The sequence below is a fragment of the Solanum stenotomum genome, chromosome 12, assembly GCF_019186545.1.
Source record: "Solanum stenotomum isolate F172 chromosome 12, ASM1918654v1, whole genome shotgun sequence".
Lineage (NCBI taxonomy): Eukaryota > Viridiplantae > Streptophyta > Magnoliopsida > Solanales > Solanaceae > Solanum > Solanum stenotomum.
The window spans coordinates 33,262,631-33,284,225 of record NC_064293.1 but is presented as its reverse complement, the minus strand read 5'-3'; the positions used below and the strand labels follow the sequence as shown (position 1 = coordinate 33,284,225).

Sequence of the window (21,595 nt, the reverse complement as noted above, 5' to 3'; positions counted from 1 at the left end):
ATATTAACTATTATGAATGTATATTTAATTTTGTACAATCTTAACATAAATAAAAAATAAAATTGCACACCTTGGCTAAATTCCTGGCTCCGCCAGTGCTTGGGAGTACCACTGTACCAGGCTAATCATCATGACATTTGCAAGTCATAGAATTAGAATCAGCTTGATGTGGGACTCAACATTTTGTATACGAAAATTTTTAGGTTGAACTAATGAGAAAATAGTAAAAGAAGAAGGAGGAGTTTTTCATATTTCAGAAGAGAAGGGGTGTTGAATTTGGCTTCAGTTACTAGTAACTGCACTAAAAAAAATTAGCATTATGATTAAGTTGCTAGTTTTAGAATGAGTTTAAATATTAAATTACTATCAGATTTTGTTTAGTTTGTTGTAATATACCATACTTATTAGTTTGTTTATTTAAATTTTAAATTCTTATTAGATTTTGTTTAGTTTGTTGGATATTTTAGTTTTTAACAAAAAAAAAAAAAATTATATAGATTTTTTGGTTTTAAATTAGTTATTTAAAGTCTTCATATACGAGACATTTTCAATCAATACTTGCAAATACTTTTTATTGCTCCTATCTTTTAAAAAACTAGCACTTTCGCGGCATATAGACAACGTTATATAAACAATAGAAAATCGTAATTTTAATAAGTTACCGATAGATTAGTGACGAATTATTATAAAATTATGTTAGCTACATATTATATCGCAACAGATTAACAACAGATTGTAACTATTTTTTTTAATTAATGCCCCCATCCCATTATAGGGTCTAAGGTTTTCAACTTCTTAGGGTACATGCATATATGCTCCTACTTCTGTTTTCTAAAAAAAAAAATTACCTTAGGAGCGTCCATCTTTTTGTTCCTTTGGTAATTCGAGCCTTAAATTTTCTCAACAAGTCATTTTCAGATTCTGCTTATTTATTGTTCTCAAATACGTGCTATTGCCATAAAGACAATTAATGTTATGTAGAGCTTGAGCCTTTAAGCATTCATCTGTCTCTATTTCAACTTATTCCTCAATCCCTTCAATTTCTTCACTTAAAAGAGTAGCAATTTGATCAGTCGCCATTATATACTATATATTATACCATCCTAAGAAGCAACTCCACTGTTAACAAGCCAAATATATATGCTTGGATGTTGATGATGTAGACAATTGGTTGACAAGTGGCAAAACAATTCTAGTTACCCCCATGCATTTTGTACTACTTCACTAAGTCTCATAAATGCACCATACATACTTCGTGTGTACAAATAGACACTCAAACATGTATAAAATTAAATAAATATACACATGCATCCTACGTGGCATATTATACATAGGACGTCATTTAGGATGTGAATTGCTACATAAAGTGTCATATATGAAGCATGTGTCTACAGTTCAATTTTGTACAAATTTAAGTGTCTACTTGTGTAGACCCAAAATTAGAGAATATAGATACTAGATGAAGCAAGTTAAAGATATATTTATGTATTAGGCCTATTTTAAATCATCATTCTTTTAAGCCACAACACTATCATAGAAACCCCTCCTACTCCAAAGCACTCTCTCATTGTGACAAAAAAAATTCAAGAAAATGAATTGTCACAACAACTACTTAAAGTTTATATTTTTTCTTTTTTTTTTGGCATCTTGTAGATTTTCTATAGCAAAACAGACAAACCCCACCTCAGATATCCCTAAATTGGATCAATTCTTGAATGCAATTTATGAATGGAGGGCTAATCAGAAGCAGAAACAAGAAGATGTGGGTTTAAAATTTGGAGTTTCAACTGCAGTAGCAGGAGTGCTCTGTTTTTTAGCAGCTTCTATATCAAGTGCTGGTGGGATTGGAGGTGGAGGTTTGTATGTACCAATTCTTACTATAATTGCTGGTGTAGACCTCAAAACAGCTTCAAGTTTTTCTGCATTTATGGTCACAGGTGGCTCTATTGCTAATGTTGTAACTAACATGTTTGTTAAAAGTACCAAATATGGAGGCAAGGTTTTGATTGATTTTGATATAGCATTGCTGTCGGAGCCATGCATGTTGTTGGGTGTCAGTATTGGAGTTATATGCAATAGGGTACTCCCAGAATGGCTTATCACTATACTGTTTGCTCTGTTTCTTGGTTTTTGCACTTTCAAGACATGTAAATCAGGCTTCTTTTATTGGAAATTGGAATCAGAATTGGAAAATGGAAAACAAGAATTGGAAAATGGGTTGCTGAAAAATGAAAGTTGTGATGAAGATGATGAGGCTTTGTTGGAGAAGAAGGAAGGAAAGGGAGGAATAGTTAGCAACATTCCATGGATGAAAATGGGGATGTTGGTGATGTTCTGGTTTTCCTTCTTTTTCCTCTATCTTCTTCGTGGAAATCAATATGGACAAGTATGCCTACTTTTATCTTGTCTTCACTTCTCTTCTTTTGTGTACACGTTTCTTTTTCATTTGTCTTGAATTTTCCTTTTTTGGACACTTTATGCCATAACTTAGTCTTATATATGATGCATCATGTGACCTTAAGTCCCTGGAAGTAATCTAATTTACTTCAGGTTTACAAGTATTTGGACTTCTTGAGTACTTTTCTGTGTTCCCTTTTAAGGTTAAGTTCATTTTTATTTCTCATCTTCTTTTTTGGTACACTGCTGTTTTCTCTCCTTTTTTTACACTACTTTTGGTAGTTGGTAGCATCAGTAACATGACTCCAATTCCTGTCTTCTTTCAGAATTGTGAGAATTTGTGTTGAGACCATGAAAGTAAGACAAACAAAATGAAATGGGAAGAAGTACTTAAATTCAGCTTAGCATACGCCATACGACTCTAGTCCCTTTCTAGCATAATAATAGAATAAAAGACATTAAGTTGAGAGATACACATTATCTTTCACTTTCTTCAATCTTGAAACGGGAAAGAAAGTAGGGTCTAGTACTTCAGATTATAGACTTGAGATGTGTTATTGCCAATTTTAAGGACGCTAATTGCAAGACAAGGAAAGAAAAAGAAAAGTGATGATGAGGCAGTAAGAATTTTTTAAAAGCTAGGTTACTTGTTTGTAACATTGTAACAGAAACTGTTCAAATCTATGTACAGGGCATCATTCCAATGGAAGCATGTGGAGTCGGATACTGGATCATTTCATCAGTTCAGTTTCCTATGGCTGTCATCTTTACATCATGGATCTTGTATAATAGAGAAAGTCAACAGAACATGCCTTCCAAGAAACCGGTATTTATAAGTTATAAGAGAGTATGTTGTTTGCTTAACTTGTTGACTAAGAACTAACTTGGTTCGGTAAATGCAGGAAGGAACCAGTGAAACTAAACATGGACCTTCAGGGAAGCTCTTCTTCCCTATAATGGCACTACTAGCAGGGGTTCTAGGAGGCGTTTTTGGAATTGGTGGTGGAATGCTAATTAGTCCCCTCTTAATCCAAGTCGGAATAACTCCTGAAGTAAGCTTTGCTACTTGCTATTTTTCCATCTTACTTATCCTTAAATTTGTGAGTCTTTTTCTCACAACACTGATGACTTTGTTTTACCCCAGGTGACAGCAGCAACCTGCTCATTCATGGTGTTTTTTTCCTCTACCATGTCAGCTGTGCAATATCTATTTCTAGGGATGGAACACGTGGACGATGCCCTCATCTTTGCAGTTGTATGTTGTATTGCCTCAATCATTGGATTAGTAGTGGTTCAGAGAGCCATAGAGCATCATGGGAGAGCATCCCTTATTGTATTTTCTGTTGGCATAGTTATGGCTTTAAGCACTGTTCTCATGACTAGTTTTGGAGCTGTTGATATCTGGAGGGATTACACTAGTGGGAATTACATGGGGTTCAAACAGCCTTGCTAAGATAAGAAAACGAGGAAGCCTTAAAGAGATGGTCCAATTCAAGGCATTGTCCAAATCTTGCATTTTTATGCTCTATAAAGAATTAGATGCTTCTTTGGAAGCTTTTGTTAAGAATATCATACTACTAGAGAACACGGGTGAACTGGGGCTATGGAATGTTTGTAATCTGGATTATGAGTCAACACACGATTATTACAAATACCTGTGTATTTCCAATTGTTATGTTTAAGCCATGATTATTACTTATATAAAATAGCTTGTATTACTACTATCTCTCATAGAAACAAACTTCCAGTGAATCGTTACTTAGCAAATATGGAGTGACATGATTTACCGAAAGTGTTTCTTCAATGAAATTCTACTTCAGTATCAAACAGTATTTTTGAAATTAGTTAAACTGGAATGTAGAGTAAAAAGTTGTTAGGTCGACAAACATGAGTCTCAACAAATAAATTGCAGGTACTTCAAAGCCAGACCTAGAAAAAAAAAAGTTCAACAAATAAATTGCATGTATAGCTTTCTCATCAAATGTGTGTTCAAGCTCTTTCTTTCAAGTCCATAAAAACTAGAGCTAGTAGCTGACAATATATGATCTACAGGGTAAATGGAAAACAGAGAGCATAGGGTAGCATTCATACACAGTCACTCTATGCATTGTTCACATAGAAGATACGAATGAACCAACTCTAACAACTAGAAGTTATTTAGCTGAATGTAAAACCAGATTCAAAAATCATTAAGAGTCAAAATTGAACAACCAAGAATGGCATGTCTTGAGGATGCTATGTTTGGTTAGATGATATAACATAAGGTAGGTATTCATGTAAACTTCAGCGAGATTTACATATTAGTGTACATAATCAGTTGATCAACTACCTCATTATAGTATATATACCAATCTGCTCATATTAGGAGAACAAAATGTCAACAAAGGTCAACAAAATTGTTGACATAGGAAACAAACATTTGCATAATTCTGGTAATAAGAAGTCACCACAATTTAAGCAACTGGAGGACGGAGAGAATGATCTTCTGAGGTATCAACTGCAGCAGGAGGGACAAACTGCCACATAGGGATTCCAGGGTAGCCAAGATATGGCATCATTTTGCTTGCAAAGACTTGATGTGGGGCTGAGAAAGGGGAAGGCATTGCAGGAGGGTGTGGTAAAAATCCAGGTTGAGTGTTCATGGCCTTCAGATGCTGCTCGAGTTTGTCTTTCTCTGCTTTTAGCTTCTGTTTCTCATCTCGGAGTTCATTTTTCTCAGCCTGCAAAAGCCCAATCAAGAACGACTTTATACATAGCTCATTAAAGAGAATAATAAGATAGGGAAACTCAATCAGTATAATAACCAGATAATAATTTCAATCATCGCACCTTCAATTCAATAACCTTCTCCTGCAAGTTGTTGTTCGACTCTTTCAGCTTCTGAGCTTCATCTCTCAACTGCACCACCATACGAACTGCATCACCCAGGATAACAGATTTATCCATTTTTGGCTGCTTTCCTGGTTCCAGAATAGAACTTAATTCTTGAAACCTTGAAAAAAAAAACAGAGAACAATATTAAAACAATTTTATATTCTAAAAATATCCCACTTGTGAGATTACACTGGGTATGTTCTTGTTGCATTCTAAAAATATCGAACAAGAAGCAAACACAAGTATAATTGCAGCATAACCATCACTCAAGCATGCACACAGAAAGAGAAAGGGAGAGAGAGAGAGAGTGTGTCTGCCTGTCATTCAGCTTGTCCCTGCGCATTTTCTCCCTATGTGCTTTTGAATCAGATGCACATGCTCCAGATCTCACCCTGAAATAAATAAAGTCTCTATCATATAGGGAAGAGGAACAAGAAACACTTCACAAACACAGGAAGGACATGAGATGTTAGATGATGCCACAAGACATCACTGATGCTTTTCAATTTTCTGATATACAAAGCACAAGACATATGCTGATGTTAGGTGCTAAAGGATACTGTTTTCAACTCTTTTATTTCTTGCTTCATAAACTCCAATCAAGTAACTCATTAAAAGAAAAATACCTCTTTTTGGAGCCGCATTCCTTTAAACTATCTGAGTTGCCATAGGAATCTTCTAATCCAGAACTGTAATAAGGTAAGAAACACATCACATCCACCACACCGATTTGAATGATCAATTGGCTTAGTTGTACAACGCAAAAATGGAAACACTTTCATAAAATGCAAGGTTACTATGCAAGATTTGAACTGTCTGCTAAGGCCGAAAGGACTTAGCACATACAAGTTCCTCCTCATACCATATTTAAGTTTAAAAAATGAGTAGCTCCTCTATGATTAAGGCTGCAGATAAACTAAAACATTGTTCAGGCAAAGATCCACCAGGAAAATCTTTTCAAAATCAAGTGTGTCTAAACCTTCAACTTCATATATTCAAAACATATCCATGCTCAATCATTAAATTGATTTTTTTTTAATTTGTTGGGGAAAAGGAAAATGAAGAAACATAGTTCATAACTTCATATAGTTGACTCCAGCTTGTTTGGGACTAAGATTAGTTGTTGTTTGAGAAAAGGAAAATGAGTGCAGACAAAAGAAGGCCAAAGAAATCATTTCTCATATTCTTTTGGAGCTTCTTTTATTTGTGATCTCTGCATCTCAGCATAACTCCTAATTTATCCATCAGTATTTTACATGATTAGCTAAAGCATCTAACTGGAAATCCTTGAAGACCTATATGTTTATCAATAACCCAATCCAACAAAGAGCTAAACAACAATAAAACCAACCATTTGACAGCAGTGAGGCACCTAGATACCAAATCCAACTAGATTAACAAAATCTTCTTACTTTTATGCTATAGATGATGCAAAAGATTTTGGCTGTTGAAGAATAAACTTGAACATACTACAAAAGTCAGTATTTCCTCTGACTTTTCTTTTTGATAACTGTGGTATCCGGGTCAGTTATGCGTAGACTGGTAGAAAAATATAGAGAAAGGAAGAGAGACCTTCATATGGTGTTCATTGACCTTGAAAAGGCCTATGACAAAGTACCGAGGAATGTTCTCTGGAGGTGCTTGGAGTCTAAAGGAGTCCCGATGATTTATATTAGGGCGATAAAGGACATGTATGGTGGAGCCAAGACTCGGGTTAGAACAGTTGGAGGAGACTCAGAACATTTCCCAGTTGAGATGGGGCTGCACCAGGGATCTGTCCTAAGCCCTTTCCTATTTGCTTTGGTGATGGTCGAGTTGACGCGGTCTATTCAGGAGACGGTCCCATGGTGTATGTTATTTGCGGATGACATAGTACTGATTGATGAGACGCGGGACAGAGTTAATGCGCGGTTGGAGGTATGGAGACAAACGCTGGAGTCCAAAGGGTTCAGGTTGAGTAGGACCAAAACAGAATATTTGGGGTGCAAATTTAGCGATGTGTTGGATGAGACAGATGTGGAAGTGAGACTTGCCGCACAAGTCATTCCTAAGAAGGAAAGTTTTAAGTATCTTGGGGCTGTAATCCAAGGGAGTGGCGACATCGACGATGATGTCACACATCGCGTTGGGGCTGCTTGGATGAAATGGAGGCTTGCCTCTGGAGTATTGTGTGATAAGAAAATTCCACCGAAACTTAAAGGTAAGTTCTACAGAGTGGTAGTTAGACAGGCCTTGTTGTATGGAGCGGAGTGTTGGCCAGTTAAGAACGCACATGTTCATAAAATGCATGTTGCGGAGATGAGGATGTTGAGATGGATGTGTGGGCACACTAGGAGTGACAAGATTAGGAATGAGGTTATCCGGGAGAAGGTGGGAGTGGCCTCTGTGGTGGACAAGCTGAGGGAAGCGAGACTGAGATGGTTTGGACATGTGAAGAGACGGAGTGCAGACGCCCCAGTGAGGAGGTGCGAGGTAATGGTGGTAGAGGGTACGCGGAGGGGTAGAGGTAGGCCCAAGAAGTATTGGGAAGAGGTGATTAAACAAGACTTGGCTATGCTTCACATCACCGAGGACATGACTCTAGATAGGAAGGAGTGGAGGTCGCGTATTAAGGTTGAAGGTTAGTAGGGTTAGCGGGTTGTCTTCCCTTGCGAGGTTTGGGTTGTTAGCGTTTGGAGCAGTCCTAGCCTTATGTTGTCTACTGAGTTTCACTCCCTATATCTTTCTTGCTATTGTCTCATTTGTTGATTATACGCTATCTTTTGTATTGGCTGGTATGTTTGCATATATCTCTCCTGTCACTTAGATTTGATGTTCTTGAGCTGAGGGTNCTTTTATGCTATAGATGATGCAAAAGATTTTGGCTGTTGAAGAATAAACTTGAACATACTACAAAAGTCAGTATTTCCTCTGACTTTTCTTTTTGATAAATGTGGTATCCGAGTCAGCTTTCACACACCTCAACTAGCTCCATGTGATACCTATCACCTCCCACCAACAACACCAAGGCTAGTACAGATGGAAAAAGTGTTTGTGTCTCTTCTGGGATTTGTCACAAATAAAACATTTATATAACCCTCATCTTACCCACAGCCTCCCTTATTCTGAAATAGACCAACTTAGCTTAACAATACAAAATCACCCAGAACCTAGATTGAACTTACCTCTGCACATTGAAACTGGAACTAAAGCTATTTTACAAGTGACCAAGCAAAAAAAAAATCATCTTTTTCAATTTTTATAAGAGTGAACAAGCTAAAACTACTTGATGATTAGCAGTCTACTGATAATTAGCAACATACACTTCAGAAAAAAAAATGTTTCTATTACCTTTTTTAAGTAGTACACTTAAGGAGAGTTCTTTATTTAATTTTTTTGGTATTTTGAATAGTTCACTTCAAGTTCTTTATTCAAGAAAATTCAACCCCACATTCCCATTTTACCACTTAATTATTTAAAAAAAGAAGAACAATTAAAGAATGAAAGTTGAATCGTTAGACAAAAGGTTCAAATTTTAAAAAAAAAATCGATTAATTTAATTAAATCTGTTGAAAAAAAAACACAAAAAAAGAAACCCTATAAATTAAGAACCTGAGATTATTTGGAATGGAAAAAGCGTTGGAGGGCCATTGAGCATTGGGTTCAAGAGAAGGAAGGTCTTCCATTAACCCTAATTCTATAAGCCAATTTGATCCGTCTTCCTCTGTTTCCGCCATTTTCTCCGATGTGAGAACTACCGGCGCCGGGAAATTTCAGTTGAAGATTGTAGGGTATCCCAATCCCACTTGCGTGTTAGGTGGAAGAGGAAAAAAGGAGGAAAATGAGGAGGAGATGGAGAAGTGGAACGAAATTATATGTGTGGTGGAGGGAGATTTTGTTTTTCACTGTGAAAAAGTTGAACCTCTCTCTACTTTTAACGTCAGCGTTCACTGGCATTTTTGTTATTTTTTTCGTGTTTTTTTAGCGTTCACTGCCATGGGTTTTTGACACCATTTGCCTATATTCTTATACATAACTTTCATTTGATTTCGGTTAACATGTATGTCTTTTAATTTTTTATGTGCATATGTATATATTTTAACTTGTGTAAGATTAAACAAGTAAAATATACACATTTTACATGGTGTGCACATGTATATATCTTCATCCAATTTTTAATTGTTATGATTTTCTGTTTTAGAGTCAAACGATAAAAACTTTAACTAATATTTTATGATGTATTTTTTCATTATATTAATATGCAAAAATTACAATTTATAGTATTTTTCGTATAGTTTTTGAATATCTAAGTTTTTTGTTTAAAATATCAAATTAATGTAATATCTAATTTAATTTGAAGATTCGTCAAATTAATTTTTGAAAAGCACAATATAACAATTAAAAATGAATGGATGGAGTAATACTTTAAGAAAAAGTTATTGGCACGCTTGAATTCGAATTTTCACTACTAATGTCCATTAAGGTAAAGATAAAATTCTTCCTGTAAAGATTTCAATTTTTAAATTCAAAATATTGGTTAAAAGTAAACAAATCTCCACTTGGGAGCGACTCTGTTTCAATTTTCATAGCCTTTGTTCAAGTAATTATTAATATAGTCTTAAATAAATGCCACGTGTCTTTGTAAATTATAAAGGTTAAAATCTGTTTTTAATATTTCTTCTATATTAGAGTATTAATTAAAAGAGAAAAAAGCTAAAATCTAGATAGTCTAACATAAGAGCCTTGTAAACTTTTTATTTTTTAGTATATTTTTATCACTTGGTTAATTCAATAGACGTGATATATTATACAATGTCAAAAGAGGTGATAAAATTGTTCCAAAAGAATAATCAATAGTAGTTCTCTAAAATAATATTTTTTTTCTCTTTATTGGGATAATTCAATTGTCAAGTGAATACAATTTGAATAGTGGTTAGTCTTATTTTATTTCGATAAAATATATAAGGTAATATGACTCCTCATTAGAAAGAAAATTATTTAGGAATTAAAATTAGTATTTGGTAGTTTTTTTATTATTATTTTGTATAAAATCCAGCACATCAATTACCATATTTAATTATCATTTTACAATTTTATATAATTAAATATATTTGAACTATCAGTCAATTTATATAAAATTTTATATAAGATGAAAAATAAAATAATTAATACATAAATAACTAAATTCTACATTATTAATCATTCATTTGCATGATTAATACATATCTAACTCATATCAGCAAACCATTTGCATGATTAATACATATCTAACTCATATCAGCAAACAAACAAGTGCATTATGTATGTGGACGACTTTTGGAAAACTTTGTTAGTAAAGAGTGTGTAAAACGTGTTTGAACACTAAACTAATTTTGTGAAGATTTTTGTGTATTCTTTAAAAATTCATCACTAAGGCATGAAGAATCTTTGTACTGTGATGAAATAATGAGTTACACATATAAATTATGTGAGAATTTTATTGGTTTTCTGAATTGCACCAAAACAATAAGAAAAACTAGACATAATTTAGGTGTGTGCAACTAACAATTTCATTATAGTCAGACAGATTTTTACGCCTTATCCCTAAGAAAATTGGATTAGTTTTCAGAAAGAATATTTAAAATATCTTGAATAATTTAATAATTTGCTACTTCTCTTAGCTTGTGCATATAAGTAACAAATTAGAGAATTTGCAAAAGATTGTCCTTTGCTATTTCAGATTTTAAAATGAGTGATATATGTTTATATACTTTTACTAGGAGTTAAAATTTTCTGATGTCACAATGTGTCACGACTACAGCTTAATGTTTATATAGTTTTGGGGTGTTCTATTTATTACTCCACAATTCTTGTATTATTTCTTATGACAACTGACAAATATTTGAGTATGGATTCAATAACCATATATTAAAAAATAAATAAAAGAAAGGATGCTGTTTGTCTTGGGAATAAGGCATTCAGAGCCCTTCAAAGTGTTTCAAAATTATTACCACCATTAACAATGTCTCTTTTCTCTAATGGTCCCGCCTATGCACATTTATGCCAAGATATTTTATTCCAAAGAAATTTTATATGCCTATCTTCCATCCATTAGTGGACGTTGCCTTTTCAACTATCCCTTTTTTTGACTTCATTCATTCATGTAACCAAACTTTATTAGCATTTCTTAGTAGCAATAATTTACGTGAAAGCAACTATATATCCATTTACGTATGTATCCCCAATTAATACAACAAGTCAGTCTGTGAAGTGTGATATGTGATACTAGTACCTTAATAATTTAGTTGGTTGACTATCTAAATTTTTTCTTATTTTCTAAGGTAGTGTTTTCTTGAAACACGAGTTAATTTCTTATTTATTTTCTAGTGTTACGTTGGTAAGTAAGCAATTTTTTTTTATTATCTCAAAAGCATTTATATGTAATCTAACAGAACACCAAGGGTGGGAGGCGGAGGGGAGTGTGGTGGGGTGGGGGGTGATGGTCTAGGGGTACATATTGGGGTCGTTGAATGGGTGGGAAGATATATACAATAAACATAAAATGTCACTTGTAGAACTTATTATCCCTACTTCCATTAAGGAAGTCATTTTCCTCATTTTTGAGAAACATATTTTCCTAGAGAAATGTTTTCCCAAATTAGGAAAATAGAAAATGTNAGGCATTCAGAGCCCTTCAAAGTGTTTCAAAATTATTACCACCATTAACAATGTCTCTTTTCTCTAATGGTCCCGCCTATGCACATTTATGCCAAGATATTTTATTCCAAAGAAATTTTATATGCCTATCTTCCATCCATTAGTGGACGTTGCCTTTTCAACTATTCCTTTTTTTGACTTCATTCATTCATGTAACCAAACTTTATTAGCATTTCTTAGTAGCAATAATTTACGTGAAAGAAACTATATATCCATTTACGTATGTATCCCCAATTAATACAACAAGTCAATCTGTGAAGTGTGATATGTGATACTAGTACTTTAATAGTTCAGTTCGTTAGCTATCTAAATTTTTTTATTTTCTAAGGAAGTGTTTTCTTGAAACACGAATTCTTATTTATTTTCTAGTGTTATGTTGGTAAGTAAGCAATTTTTTATTATTATCTCAAAAGCATTTATATGTAATCTAACAGAACACTAAGGGTGGGAGGCGGAGGAGAGTGTGGTGGGGTGGGGGGTGATGGTCTAGGGGTACAGATTGGGGTCGTTGAATGGGTGGGAAGATATATACAATAAACATAAAATGTCACTTGTAGAACTTATTATCCCTACTTCCATTAAGGAAGTCATTTTCCTCATTTTTGAGAAACATATTTTCCTAGAGAAATGTTTTCCCAAATATAGGAAAATAGAAAACGTTTTCCTCCATACCAAACACACATTTTGTGAGAATATTTAATTCCTCTATGACAAGCGGCGAGATTGGAGAGTCTTGATACAAATTAAGGTCATAGATTAAAGATTTTTTTTGACATAAATGTACAGGAAACGTGTGTATAATAATTAGGACATTTCTTAGATCATAGAGAAAAAGTTGAATGCATCAAATTGCCTTTAATTTCCTTTCGGTATGCAACACTTAAGGAGAGTTCAGCCACCACACTCTAGGTCAAGCTCAATGACGTGGTTAGCCAGTTTTAGGGGTGTCAAAATGAACCCAAACATAGGTAATCCGCTCAGAATTTTAAGCGTTGGGTTCAAGATAATTTGAATTGAGTTCAATCTCAAATTATTCAAGTCTAACCCATTTTAAGAGAATCCTCAATTGAGCCCAATTCAATCTCCAATTTCAACCCGTTTTAAAACTCTTTACTAAGATATGTTCCTATATTAAAGGTATGAATTATTATCTATTTAACATCTTTTAGGATTTATCTATCCATTTGTTACTTTTAAAAAAAAAAAAAAAATCTTGAGCGGAAACTTGAATTGTGATTATAAAAGTTAAATATCACTATGTTAAAATTATTGAGATTAATCGGGTCACATTGGGAGGGTCAAATTTTAGCCCATTTGAGCCCAAAGTAAACTTGGGAGGGTCAAGACCCAACCCGATTTCTATCTCAACCCATTTTAATATCTCCAATTTCAATCCAACCCGCCCATTTGACATCCCTAGCCAGTTTCATGATTTTGCTTAGCTTTGAATTACATAAAAGAATAATCTTTCATTATCTAGGTGTCCTAGAAAAGAGATTCCACATATTCACTCTTTCGTAATTTACGTCCTTATAAGTAGAAAGATTGTAAAAGGATGAGTATCCAATTCACGCTAAGAAATAGACGGGATGGTCTCAAACTATCGAGTTAATATGTAGCCATCGTAATATATTTTGATGCTTCTTGAAAACAACTAAAGCGTGAGAAAGCCACACTCTATTTCTCCACTCGTTTACGTCAATGCCCAATACAGCAATAGATATGTGCTAGACGAATCTCTACGTTTGTGCCAAAAATATCATGTTTGCAAAACATCTTGATCCAGGAAGCTAATACTTCCATACATAATCAGAGGCGGATCTAGAATGAATCTAATTCATTTAACTGAATCATTTTTGTCTCGAAAAATGAATGAATAGTGAATACCCACTGGCTGTCCATACATATTAGATTCGTCTCTGACATCTAACTCTTTATCTTGTTGCAATTTACAAGTAGGTAACGACATCCATAAACAAAAGGAAAAATGTCATTAACATATTTGTGGTAAGTTCATTTATCGCACATTTACTGGTGCAAAGAGAAATTGAAGTTCTTTCGTTTTCAGGATCCTTTTAGTGTTTGGCATGCACATAATAGATTCCAGGACCACTACTTATATTAGGCCAAATACCTTCTCAGTGTACAGAAGAGCCTTTCATCGCATATCAAGTTCATTAACTTGTTACATTATACATACACACCTTGAAGACATTACTATTTTTAACACACTCCTATAATTGGATATGGAATTGTCTGACATTTAAAGATGAAACAACAGAAGCCACACAAACAAAATAACCTTTTGTAGCACACTATATATTTATGTTAGTATATGTAATATGTACTTGGACTAGGGTATATCCGTGGGGTTTGATTGAGCAAGACCGTGGATCCTTTTCTTCATCTCATCTGGATTTGCACCAACTATCTTGTCAACTGGCACTCCACCTTTCAGCAGCAGAAATGTTGGCATGGCTTTCACCTCATATTTTCTGGCCACCTCCTACCAACCGCAAACAAAAAAATGTGTATATATAAGGTAGAATCAGCTTCAACAATATGATTTATCTCGAATTCCTCAAGCACCTTTTATTGTCCTGATGCTTTTATATTCACATATATCAGAACTCGTATTGTTGCTTGAATCTCAACAAGGGATTGAATATAATATGACCAAACATTCAAGTTGCGAAAAGGATCAAAATTGTGAAACTAAATGGTAGCCCATAATTATATTAGCTTCGATCCTCTAAGATTATGTTAGCATTTTAAATTAGAATATTACTACTTGAATGGATTTAATGAATACCGCTTGTTGAAAGAGAAATAACAAATCTTTTCTTTTTTTAACAAGTGAAAGAGAAATAACAAATCTTCATACAACAGTAATTCAGTTGCATAGCATCATCATATAATTGGCCAATGGTTTCTACAGACAACATGGAGAAACTCATCTGTCTATGGAAATTTGTGCAACTGGATTTTCAACAGATCAAATTGACAGCAGAGGAGCATTGTTTGAGAATTACGCAACCAGAATTATTCTTTTGGCAATACCAAAATTATGCAACAGCCTACTTAAATTAATCAGAGATTCTCCTACCACAAGTAATAGAGAAAAGATCAGGACTCTCTGAAGAATAATTCGGTTAGATAATCATCAAACTCACTCCACAAATGGGAATCCAGTAGTCTTAATCTAACAAATCTTAAGCAATGCTAGAAAGTATCTGTGAAGTGACTGGTAAAAGATGAAGCCTTTCCGTAGACAAAATATATGCAGATTCCATGTCTAATTGCAACTAGGAGAGCAAGAATCTCTCAACTTGGCCACTTGCAAATAATTATAATAACTATTCTACTCTCAAATGTCTTAAAGATCAACGAGCTTATATCATAAATAACAAAAGAAATGATAGTACAATTGGAAGAGCTTATATCTCAGATATCATTATTCTCTTATTTAATATGGGAAATTCAAACGAGGTGTGTTTGTACGTCACTTCTTCGTAAATCATTTCATGGTTTTAATATCTTCATATTTCAGGTAATGTTTTCTTTTTGAGAAAAGGTAAGGAGGATTTCTAGTATTATAGTAAGCGATATAAGTCTTGCTGATTGCTTAATATTTTAGGAAATAAAAAGCAGCAAAACAAACTTTTGTCACTGGGTGAAGACTTGATAAAAAAATACCATTATGGTTGACTCAGTTGACCTTTGACAAGCATGTGAACAATAGCAAATGACTTTGTAGAAGGCTAGAAGTTAATTAGCNATTTAATATGGGAAATTCAAACGAGGTGTGCTTGTACGTCACTTCTTTGTAAATCATTTCATGGTTTTAATATCTTCATATTTCAAGTAATGTTTTCTTTTTGAGAAAAGGTAAGGAGGATTTCTAGTATTATAGTAAGCGATATAAGTCTTGCTGATTGCTTAATATTTTAGGAAATGAAAAGCAGCAAAACAAACTTTTGTCACTGGGTGAAGACTTGATAAAAAAAATACCATTATGGTTGACTCAGTTGACCTTTGACAAGCATGTGAACAATATCAAATGACTTTGTAGAAGGCTAGAAGTCAATTAGCCCCAAGTGTCAAGTTGGGACAACTAGAGCATAAATGCCTTTAATAGACTAGATCAGATTATAAGCAAAAAATGGAACTTGGAATATTACACCAGAAAATAGCAAGGGTAGAAAAAAGAATTCAGCAAAACGATAAAGATGTCAATCTTAGGCCTTTTCTGTTGGGTGTTGCAGGACTTTTAGTAAAACAAATCCCATCAGAAGCACCTTTTAGTCCAAACAGTTCCTTTTTTCATGTAAATCTCCTTTTCAAGTGGATGATACTAAACTACTAACTAGGTAGAAAAGGACCCAGCTTTTGTACAACAGGAATTGCCTCCTCGTCTGATTGAAAGGCCCAGCATAGTAGACAAGCCAAAAGAATCAAAAGGAAGAACCAAACTAATCAACTTTTTATGAATGTAAATGAGTTATTCACTTTGTCTACGAACATATTCTTGTTGCACGATGTGATATTGGCATATTATATGCCAAGGTCACTCTGACCTCATTGTATGAATGATTCATCATAATCAAGGACTGACCTCCAGACACTAGACAGTAGGACAGATGAACATAAGTTTGACCATGCAACTAAGCAATTCTCGGAGAACAGGCATAATATGTCCACACCCAGTAGCTCATGAAACTAAGGAGACTGAATATTAGTGAGAAATGACTTGTCATAAATTACACGTTTGAGCGAAGGAGAAGATAAAAGAGATGGTCTCAATTAAGGACATTTCAAGAGTCAATCAGTTTAAAGACCAAATTTTGACTTGGTGTAGAGGATTTATAAAAGACCCCCTTGACTCCAAATGAATCCCTATCCATGATGTTGGACTCTGCTGTAAAAGCAAGATAAATTAAACCCAAGGCTGGTAGAAACCAAACAGTCCAGTACCATTCATTATTTGATCAGAGGATATATTTAGTCCAATATGTCACATCCTCCTCAAATACCCCTCTCAAATGTGCTTCCTGATCAAGCTGTGAGCTTTTAGACGGAGCGCATTATTGAAATATTTGTAGAGAAGGATGAATTTCAGCCCAATAATTGGATCCTCACATTTTTTATACTTTGTTTATAAGATCTCAACATGCAATATTCAATTAGAGAAATATATTACCGGAAAGCTAAAGAAGGACCTTTACAGCTCTAATATAAGACATCAACTCGGCTATTCTTTTATCAAGTCAATTGGCTCATACAAACTACCTCTCTTGATGATTTCCAGCTCTTACCCTTTCTCGTTCATTTGATTGTGATCTCTTAATCAATGAAGAAACATAAGTTTCTAGTATTTCCTTGAAAAATTGAACATATTGCACTAGCAATCCCGCCATGATTTTCATGATACAAATCATACTTGATCAAAATAAATTAAAATTATCCAAATCTATACCAAAGTTCTTACTATGTCACATGCCTTAAAGTCATGCAAATTAACTCGAACATCCAGAATACAATCAGCTATTTACTCAGGAAGTGGATTACACTTTAAAAACCCGACCAGAGAGACACACAATGATACAATATAATACATACTACCATTAACAAGGTTAAGCTTATATCCCTCAAAGGGATGCCACAGGCAAGTAACCTCTCATAACTAGACCAGCCCTTAGAAGTATGTTTAGCAAGGGAAATTTCTGCATCCATTTTTTCTCATCTTTTATGCTTTAAAGTTGCGTCTTTTACAGCAAAGGGCTAAAAAGACCTTACCTTGACCTCATCCACATCAACTGTGAGAAAGGACATATTATGGTACATAGAAGCCAATTCCTCCATAAAGGGTTTCATAGCCACAGAGGGAATACACCAAACAGCCGTAAAGTGTGCCACAATCTACAAATGCACACAAGGAAAAAATGAATTTGTACACATACTAGAAACTGGAAACTTCAATAAAGATTCCAACTTTTGAGAAACAAAAATCAAGATTTACTTACAGGGCATCCTTGAAGTGTGGCCTGATTTACATGAAAATCCCATGATTCCTTAGAGTCTACCTTCACAACTCTTGATTTAGTCCCCTGTTCTTGAACTTCCATTATTCCTGCTTACAATTGAGAAGGCCAAATTTGTGTTTATCCAAAATAGTTATTAACGAGATGAAAAAAGGAGGTTTTTTTTTTAAACCCCACTATGAGTAATGCATTTTTGGCTAAGCATAAACTGATAGAAGTTTTGGACCTTTCTCGAAGTTTCTTCCTTATCTAGTTTTAATAATGACAAATAGATTAGCCTAGAAATTAATCATGTTTTTTTTAAAAAAAAAAAAAAACTTTATGATTGTGCTTTCCTCATCTGATTTTAGCGATGACAACTGGGTTAGGCACAACTGCACAATTATAGTGGTGATTTTTAAGGAATTGCAGTAACATTCTGGAGCACACATAATAAAGCGTAAAAATGTCATATAAAATATATATGAAATTTTAGTAAGTCTATTAGTTGATTATTTAGACTTTTACTTATTGATAAATGATAAGGGTTGGATTCCTTAAAAAACTTGAGTGGTTGATTTTCAGTTCTACTAAAACTTTGCCGCTCTATATATAACTGTTGGCTATTGCCTATAAGAACATTAACCAAATTATAAGGATGTCACATGGGCTGACCCATTAGAGGCCCGAGCTGATTTGCACATATAGAAACTTTCAGTGGCACTATTTACAATTTAGCCTCATTTTTTAAAAGTATTAAAATAATCTTTTCACCAAAAGTAGGAGCAAAGTTCTGGTATGTCAGCCAAAAAAATTACTGTATTTGATATTGAGCAAGTTTTACTTAATAATAATTTATTGTGATCATCATGATTTTGGTCACAACAAATTCTGACAAATTATCATAATTTTAATCACAAGATCTGCCTTAACAAGTTATGGTAATGTTAGAATTTAGTTAGAAATCTTATTGAATTATGGGGAGAATCCTAAATCATCATGAGTTTTTCTCTGAAAATTTTAGAAAAAACCTTTTTGCTTTAAAATTATGCTCCGTTAGGTTAATAGGGGCATGGTTGGGACAAATTATTAACGAATAACAAATATTGAGTTTGCATATTTAAAAGGTATTTTAACCCTTTTCCTCTTATTTTAAGTGATGATAATTTTGATACTTGTATAGATTTGGCTAAATCTCAAAAGTTTTGTACAGTTTCTTTATCTTCACATCCTGTTATATGTAAAATTTGAGATAAAGTAATTTGTAGCAAGCATAAATTTGGAACTTCCTCCTCTTCACCTTCAATTGGTGATATGTTTACGAACATCTTAAAGCCTAAAAGGTGAAAACCTTCTGATGAAGGAACCATATGAGACACCTACACTCAATTTATAACAAAGGGAAGGAATCTCTTTGTATGACACTATTAAGTTATCATAGTTTGACGTATAATAGGAGAGTAGTGCATCAGACTACCTTTTTTATTCATTCGACAAGCGTTCATCAATTTCAACAAATATCTGTCATACATGATGACGTGTACATCCAAAATCTGCTTGGTCCAGGTGTCAAGATGCTACAGCTTGGAAAAGAACCTAATCCAACATGTCAACAATTAAGGCATTGATTGGCTGATGGAATATCCAAAACCAGATAAGGTGATCGTAAGTGTAATCACTCTGCATCACAGACACCAGAAATTGCAATATCCACATCATTCGTACCACAAACATTAACTTATAATTCCCAAACACTTGTAATCACTCTTACCTGAAACATTTTTTCATCACCATAACAAAAAGGTCCTGAGAAATGGCTCATGCTATGGCTTCTATGGGTGGCCTAATTGGTTCTTCACAAACTGTCTTGGATGGTAGCCTCCAGCTTAGTGGCTCAGCTCGCTTGAGCACTGTCAGCACCACCAGAATTGCCTTGTCTAGACCAGGACTCACTGTCAGAGCCCAACAGGGGTCTGTTGACATCGAAACTAGCCGCAGAGCCATGATTGGTCTTGTTGCTGCTGGCATAGCTGGTTCCTTTGCTAAGGCAGCTTTTGCTGAAGCCAGGTCAATTAAGGTTGGCCCCCCACCTCCTCCCTCTGGTGGATTGCGTAAGTCGTCTTTTTTGCTTTCTTTCTTAGTGATGAATCAACTTCTTCTTTTATAGATGTTTCAATTTTTTTCTATTTCAAACACCTATAGATATATAAAGTCTGAATTACACGTGCCTAGTCTAGATCCATCACTGATTACTCGAACGATACAATAGTAATATCATAACAGATATACTTACGACAATTGATATATAGTAAGATTCAGATATACAAGACAGAGAACCTAGGAGTGACCCTCAAATGCTGCATTTCAATTTTTAGTAATTTGATCCTTTAGATCAAGCAACTTGATATTTATATCAGCATTTCCATTTGAAAGATGGATCAAGGAAAAGATTAATTTAGATTGTTATCAGGTCATGTCAAACAGAAAGGTCCTTAAGTAAATTAAAAAAGAGAATTAAGTTTGAGAAAAGAAAAAAAAGAAGAGGGGCTCATAGAAAGTAGTTAAAGATTGCATTTTGACAAGATGATTTCAATCCTTATAAGGATCTGTAAATTGTCCCTTCTAATTTTAATAGTAATATTGTGTGAGGGGAGCCTAGCCGTAGCTGGTAAAGTTGTTCGAGCTGTTGTGGTAATAGCCTCTTGCAGGAATGCAAGATTTAGGAGTAGTTATATATGCAGTTGGAACTATCATGGTTTCTCATTTTGGTAAAATTAGATATACAGAAAATTCCAACTATTTGAACTAGAAAGAATATTGGTTGCAAGTACTAGAAAAGATAATGTATGGAATTTCCGTACTGATACTGAGATTTGGTTTGGGCAGCTGGAACTTTGAACTCAGATGAGGCAAGGGACTTCAGTTTGCCATTGAAGAATAGGTTTTACCTTCAACCATTGACTCCAGCTGAGGCAGTCCAGAGAGTTAAGGATTCAGCTAAGGAGATTGTTAGCGTCAAGGATTTCATCGACAAGAAGGCCTGGCCTTATGTCCAGAATGACCTTCGTCTCAGAGCAGAATACCTTCGCTATGACCTTAAGACTGTCATCTCTGCTAAGCCAAAAGAACAGAAGGGAAAACTCCAGGACCTGTCGGGAAAGCTCTTTAAGACCATTAGTGATGTAAGTCAAATGCCTAAATTCTTGGTTAATAACATGAATGACATAGTATCTGGATGGGTTGCTTATGATTTTGCTTTCTTCTGACAAACCATTTTTATTTTCTTTCCTCAGCTGGACCATGCAGCAAAGACCAAGAACAGCGCAGAAGCACAGAAGTACTATGCTGAAACTGTAACTACATTAAATGATGTTTTGGCCAACCTTGGCTAGAAAGCTTTTCTGTACTATGTTATTACTTCCTGTAAGTTAACGAATACTTCTTGAATCAATTGTGAAGAATGATTTTGGAAGAATGTTTAAAATCTGAAACAACTAAGAGCTGCATCTGAGAGCCTCAGCTTGAGTTTTGCATGTGATTTTGATTGGGAATTTCACTTGATTGAGGCTTGGAAACAATAAACATGGTTGCACCATTCCACATTACTCAATGTTACACTTAATCTTTAA

General features: G+C 34.4%; 4 protein-coding genes across 4 annotated transcripts; 2 read left to right on the top strand and 2 right to left on the bottom strand.

Moving 5' to 3' along the window:
• Positions 1 to 1,473: 1,473 nt before the first annotated feature.
• LOC125848667 (sulfite exporter TauE/SafE family protein 5-like) lies at positions 1,474 to 4,119 on the top strand. Its single transcript, XM_049528585.1, has 4 exons — positions 1,474 to 2,386; positions 3,089 to 3,223; positions 3,300 to 3,449; positions 3,542 to 4,119. The coding sequence occupies exons 1-4, from the start codon at positions 1,592 to 1,594 to the stop codon at positions 3,848 to 3,850; spliced, it is 1,389 nt and encodes a 462-aa protein (XP_049384542.1). The 5' UTR covers positions 1,474 to 1,591; the 3' UTR covers positions 3,851 to 4,119.
• A 531-nt stretch (positions 4,120 to 4,650) lies between these two features.
• LOC125848683 (transcription factor ILR3-like) lies at positions 4,651 to 9,160 on the bottom strand. Its single transcript, XM_049528603.1, has 5 exons — positions 8,863 to 9,160; positions 5,898 to 5,960; positions 5,589 to 5,663; positions 5,227 to 5,389; positions 4,651 to 5,117 (listed from the first exon to the last, which is right to left on the bottom strand). The coding sequence occupies exons 1-5, from the start codon at positions 8,985 to 8,987 to the stop codon at positions 4,851 to 4,853; spliced, it is 693 nt and encodes a 230-aa protein (XP_049384560.1). The 5' UTR covers positions 8,988 to 9,160; the 3' UTR covers positions 4,651 to 4,850.
• A 4,921-nt stretch (positions 9,161 to 14,081) lies between these two features.
• On the bottom strand, positions 14,082 to 18,156 carry LOC125848692 (thioredoxin-like protein CXXS1). Its single transcript, XM_049528612.1, has 3 exons — positions 17,970 to 18,156; positions 17,743 to 17,865; positions 14,082 to 14,452 (listed from the first exon to the last, which is right to left on the bottom strand). The coding sequence occupies exons 1-3, from the start codon at positions 18,069 to 18,071 to the stop codon at positions 14,300 to 14,302; spliced, it is 378 nt and encodes a 125-aa protein (XP_049384569.1). The 5' UTR covers positions 18,072 to 18,156; the 3' UTR covers positions 14,082 to 14,299.
• Positions 18,157 to 19,664: 1,508 nt separating this feature from the next.
• Positions 19,665 to 21,441, top strand: LOC125848682 (oxygen-evolving enhancer protein 3-2, chloroplastic-like). Its single transcript, XM_049528602.1, has 3 exons — positions 19,665 to 20,077; positions 20,853 to 21,148; positions 21,260 to 21,441. The coding sequence occupies exons 1-3, from the start codon at positions 19,780 to 19,782 to the stop codon at positions 21,356 to 21,358; spliced, it is 693 nt and encodes a 230-aa protein (XP_049384559.1). The 5' UTR covers positions 19,665 to 19,779; the 3' UTR covers positions 21,359 to 21,441.
• The last annotated feature ends 154 nt before the right edge of the window (positions 21,442 to 21,595 follow it).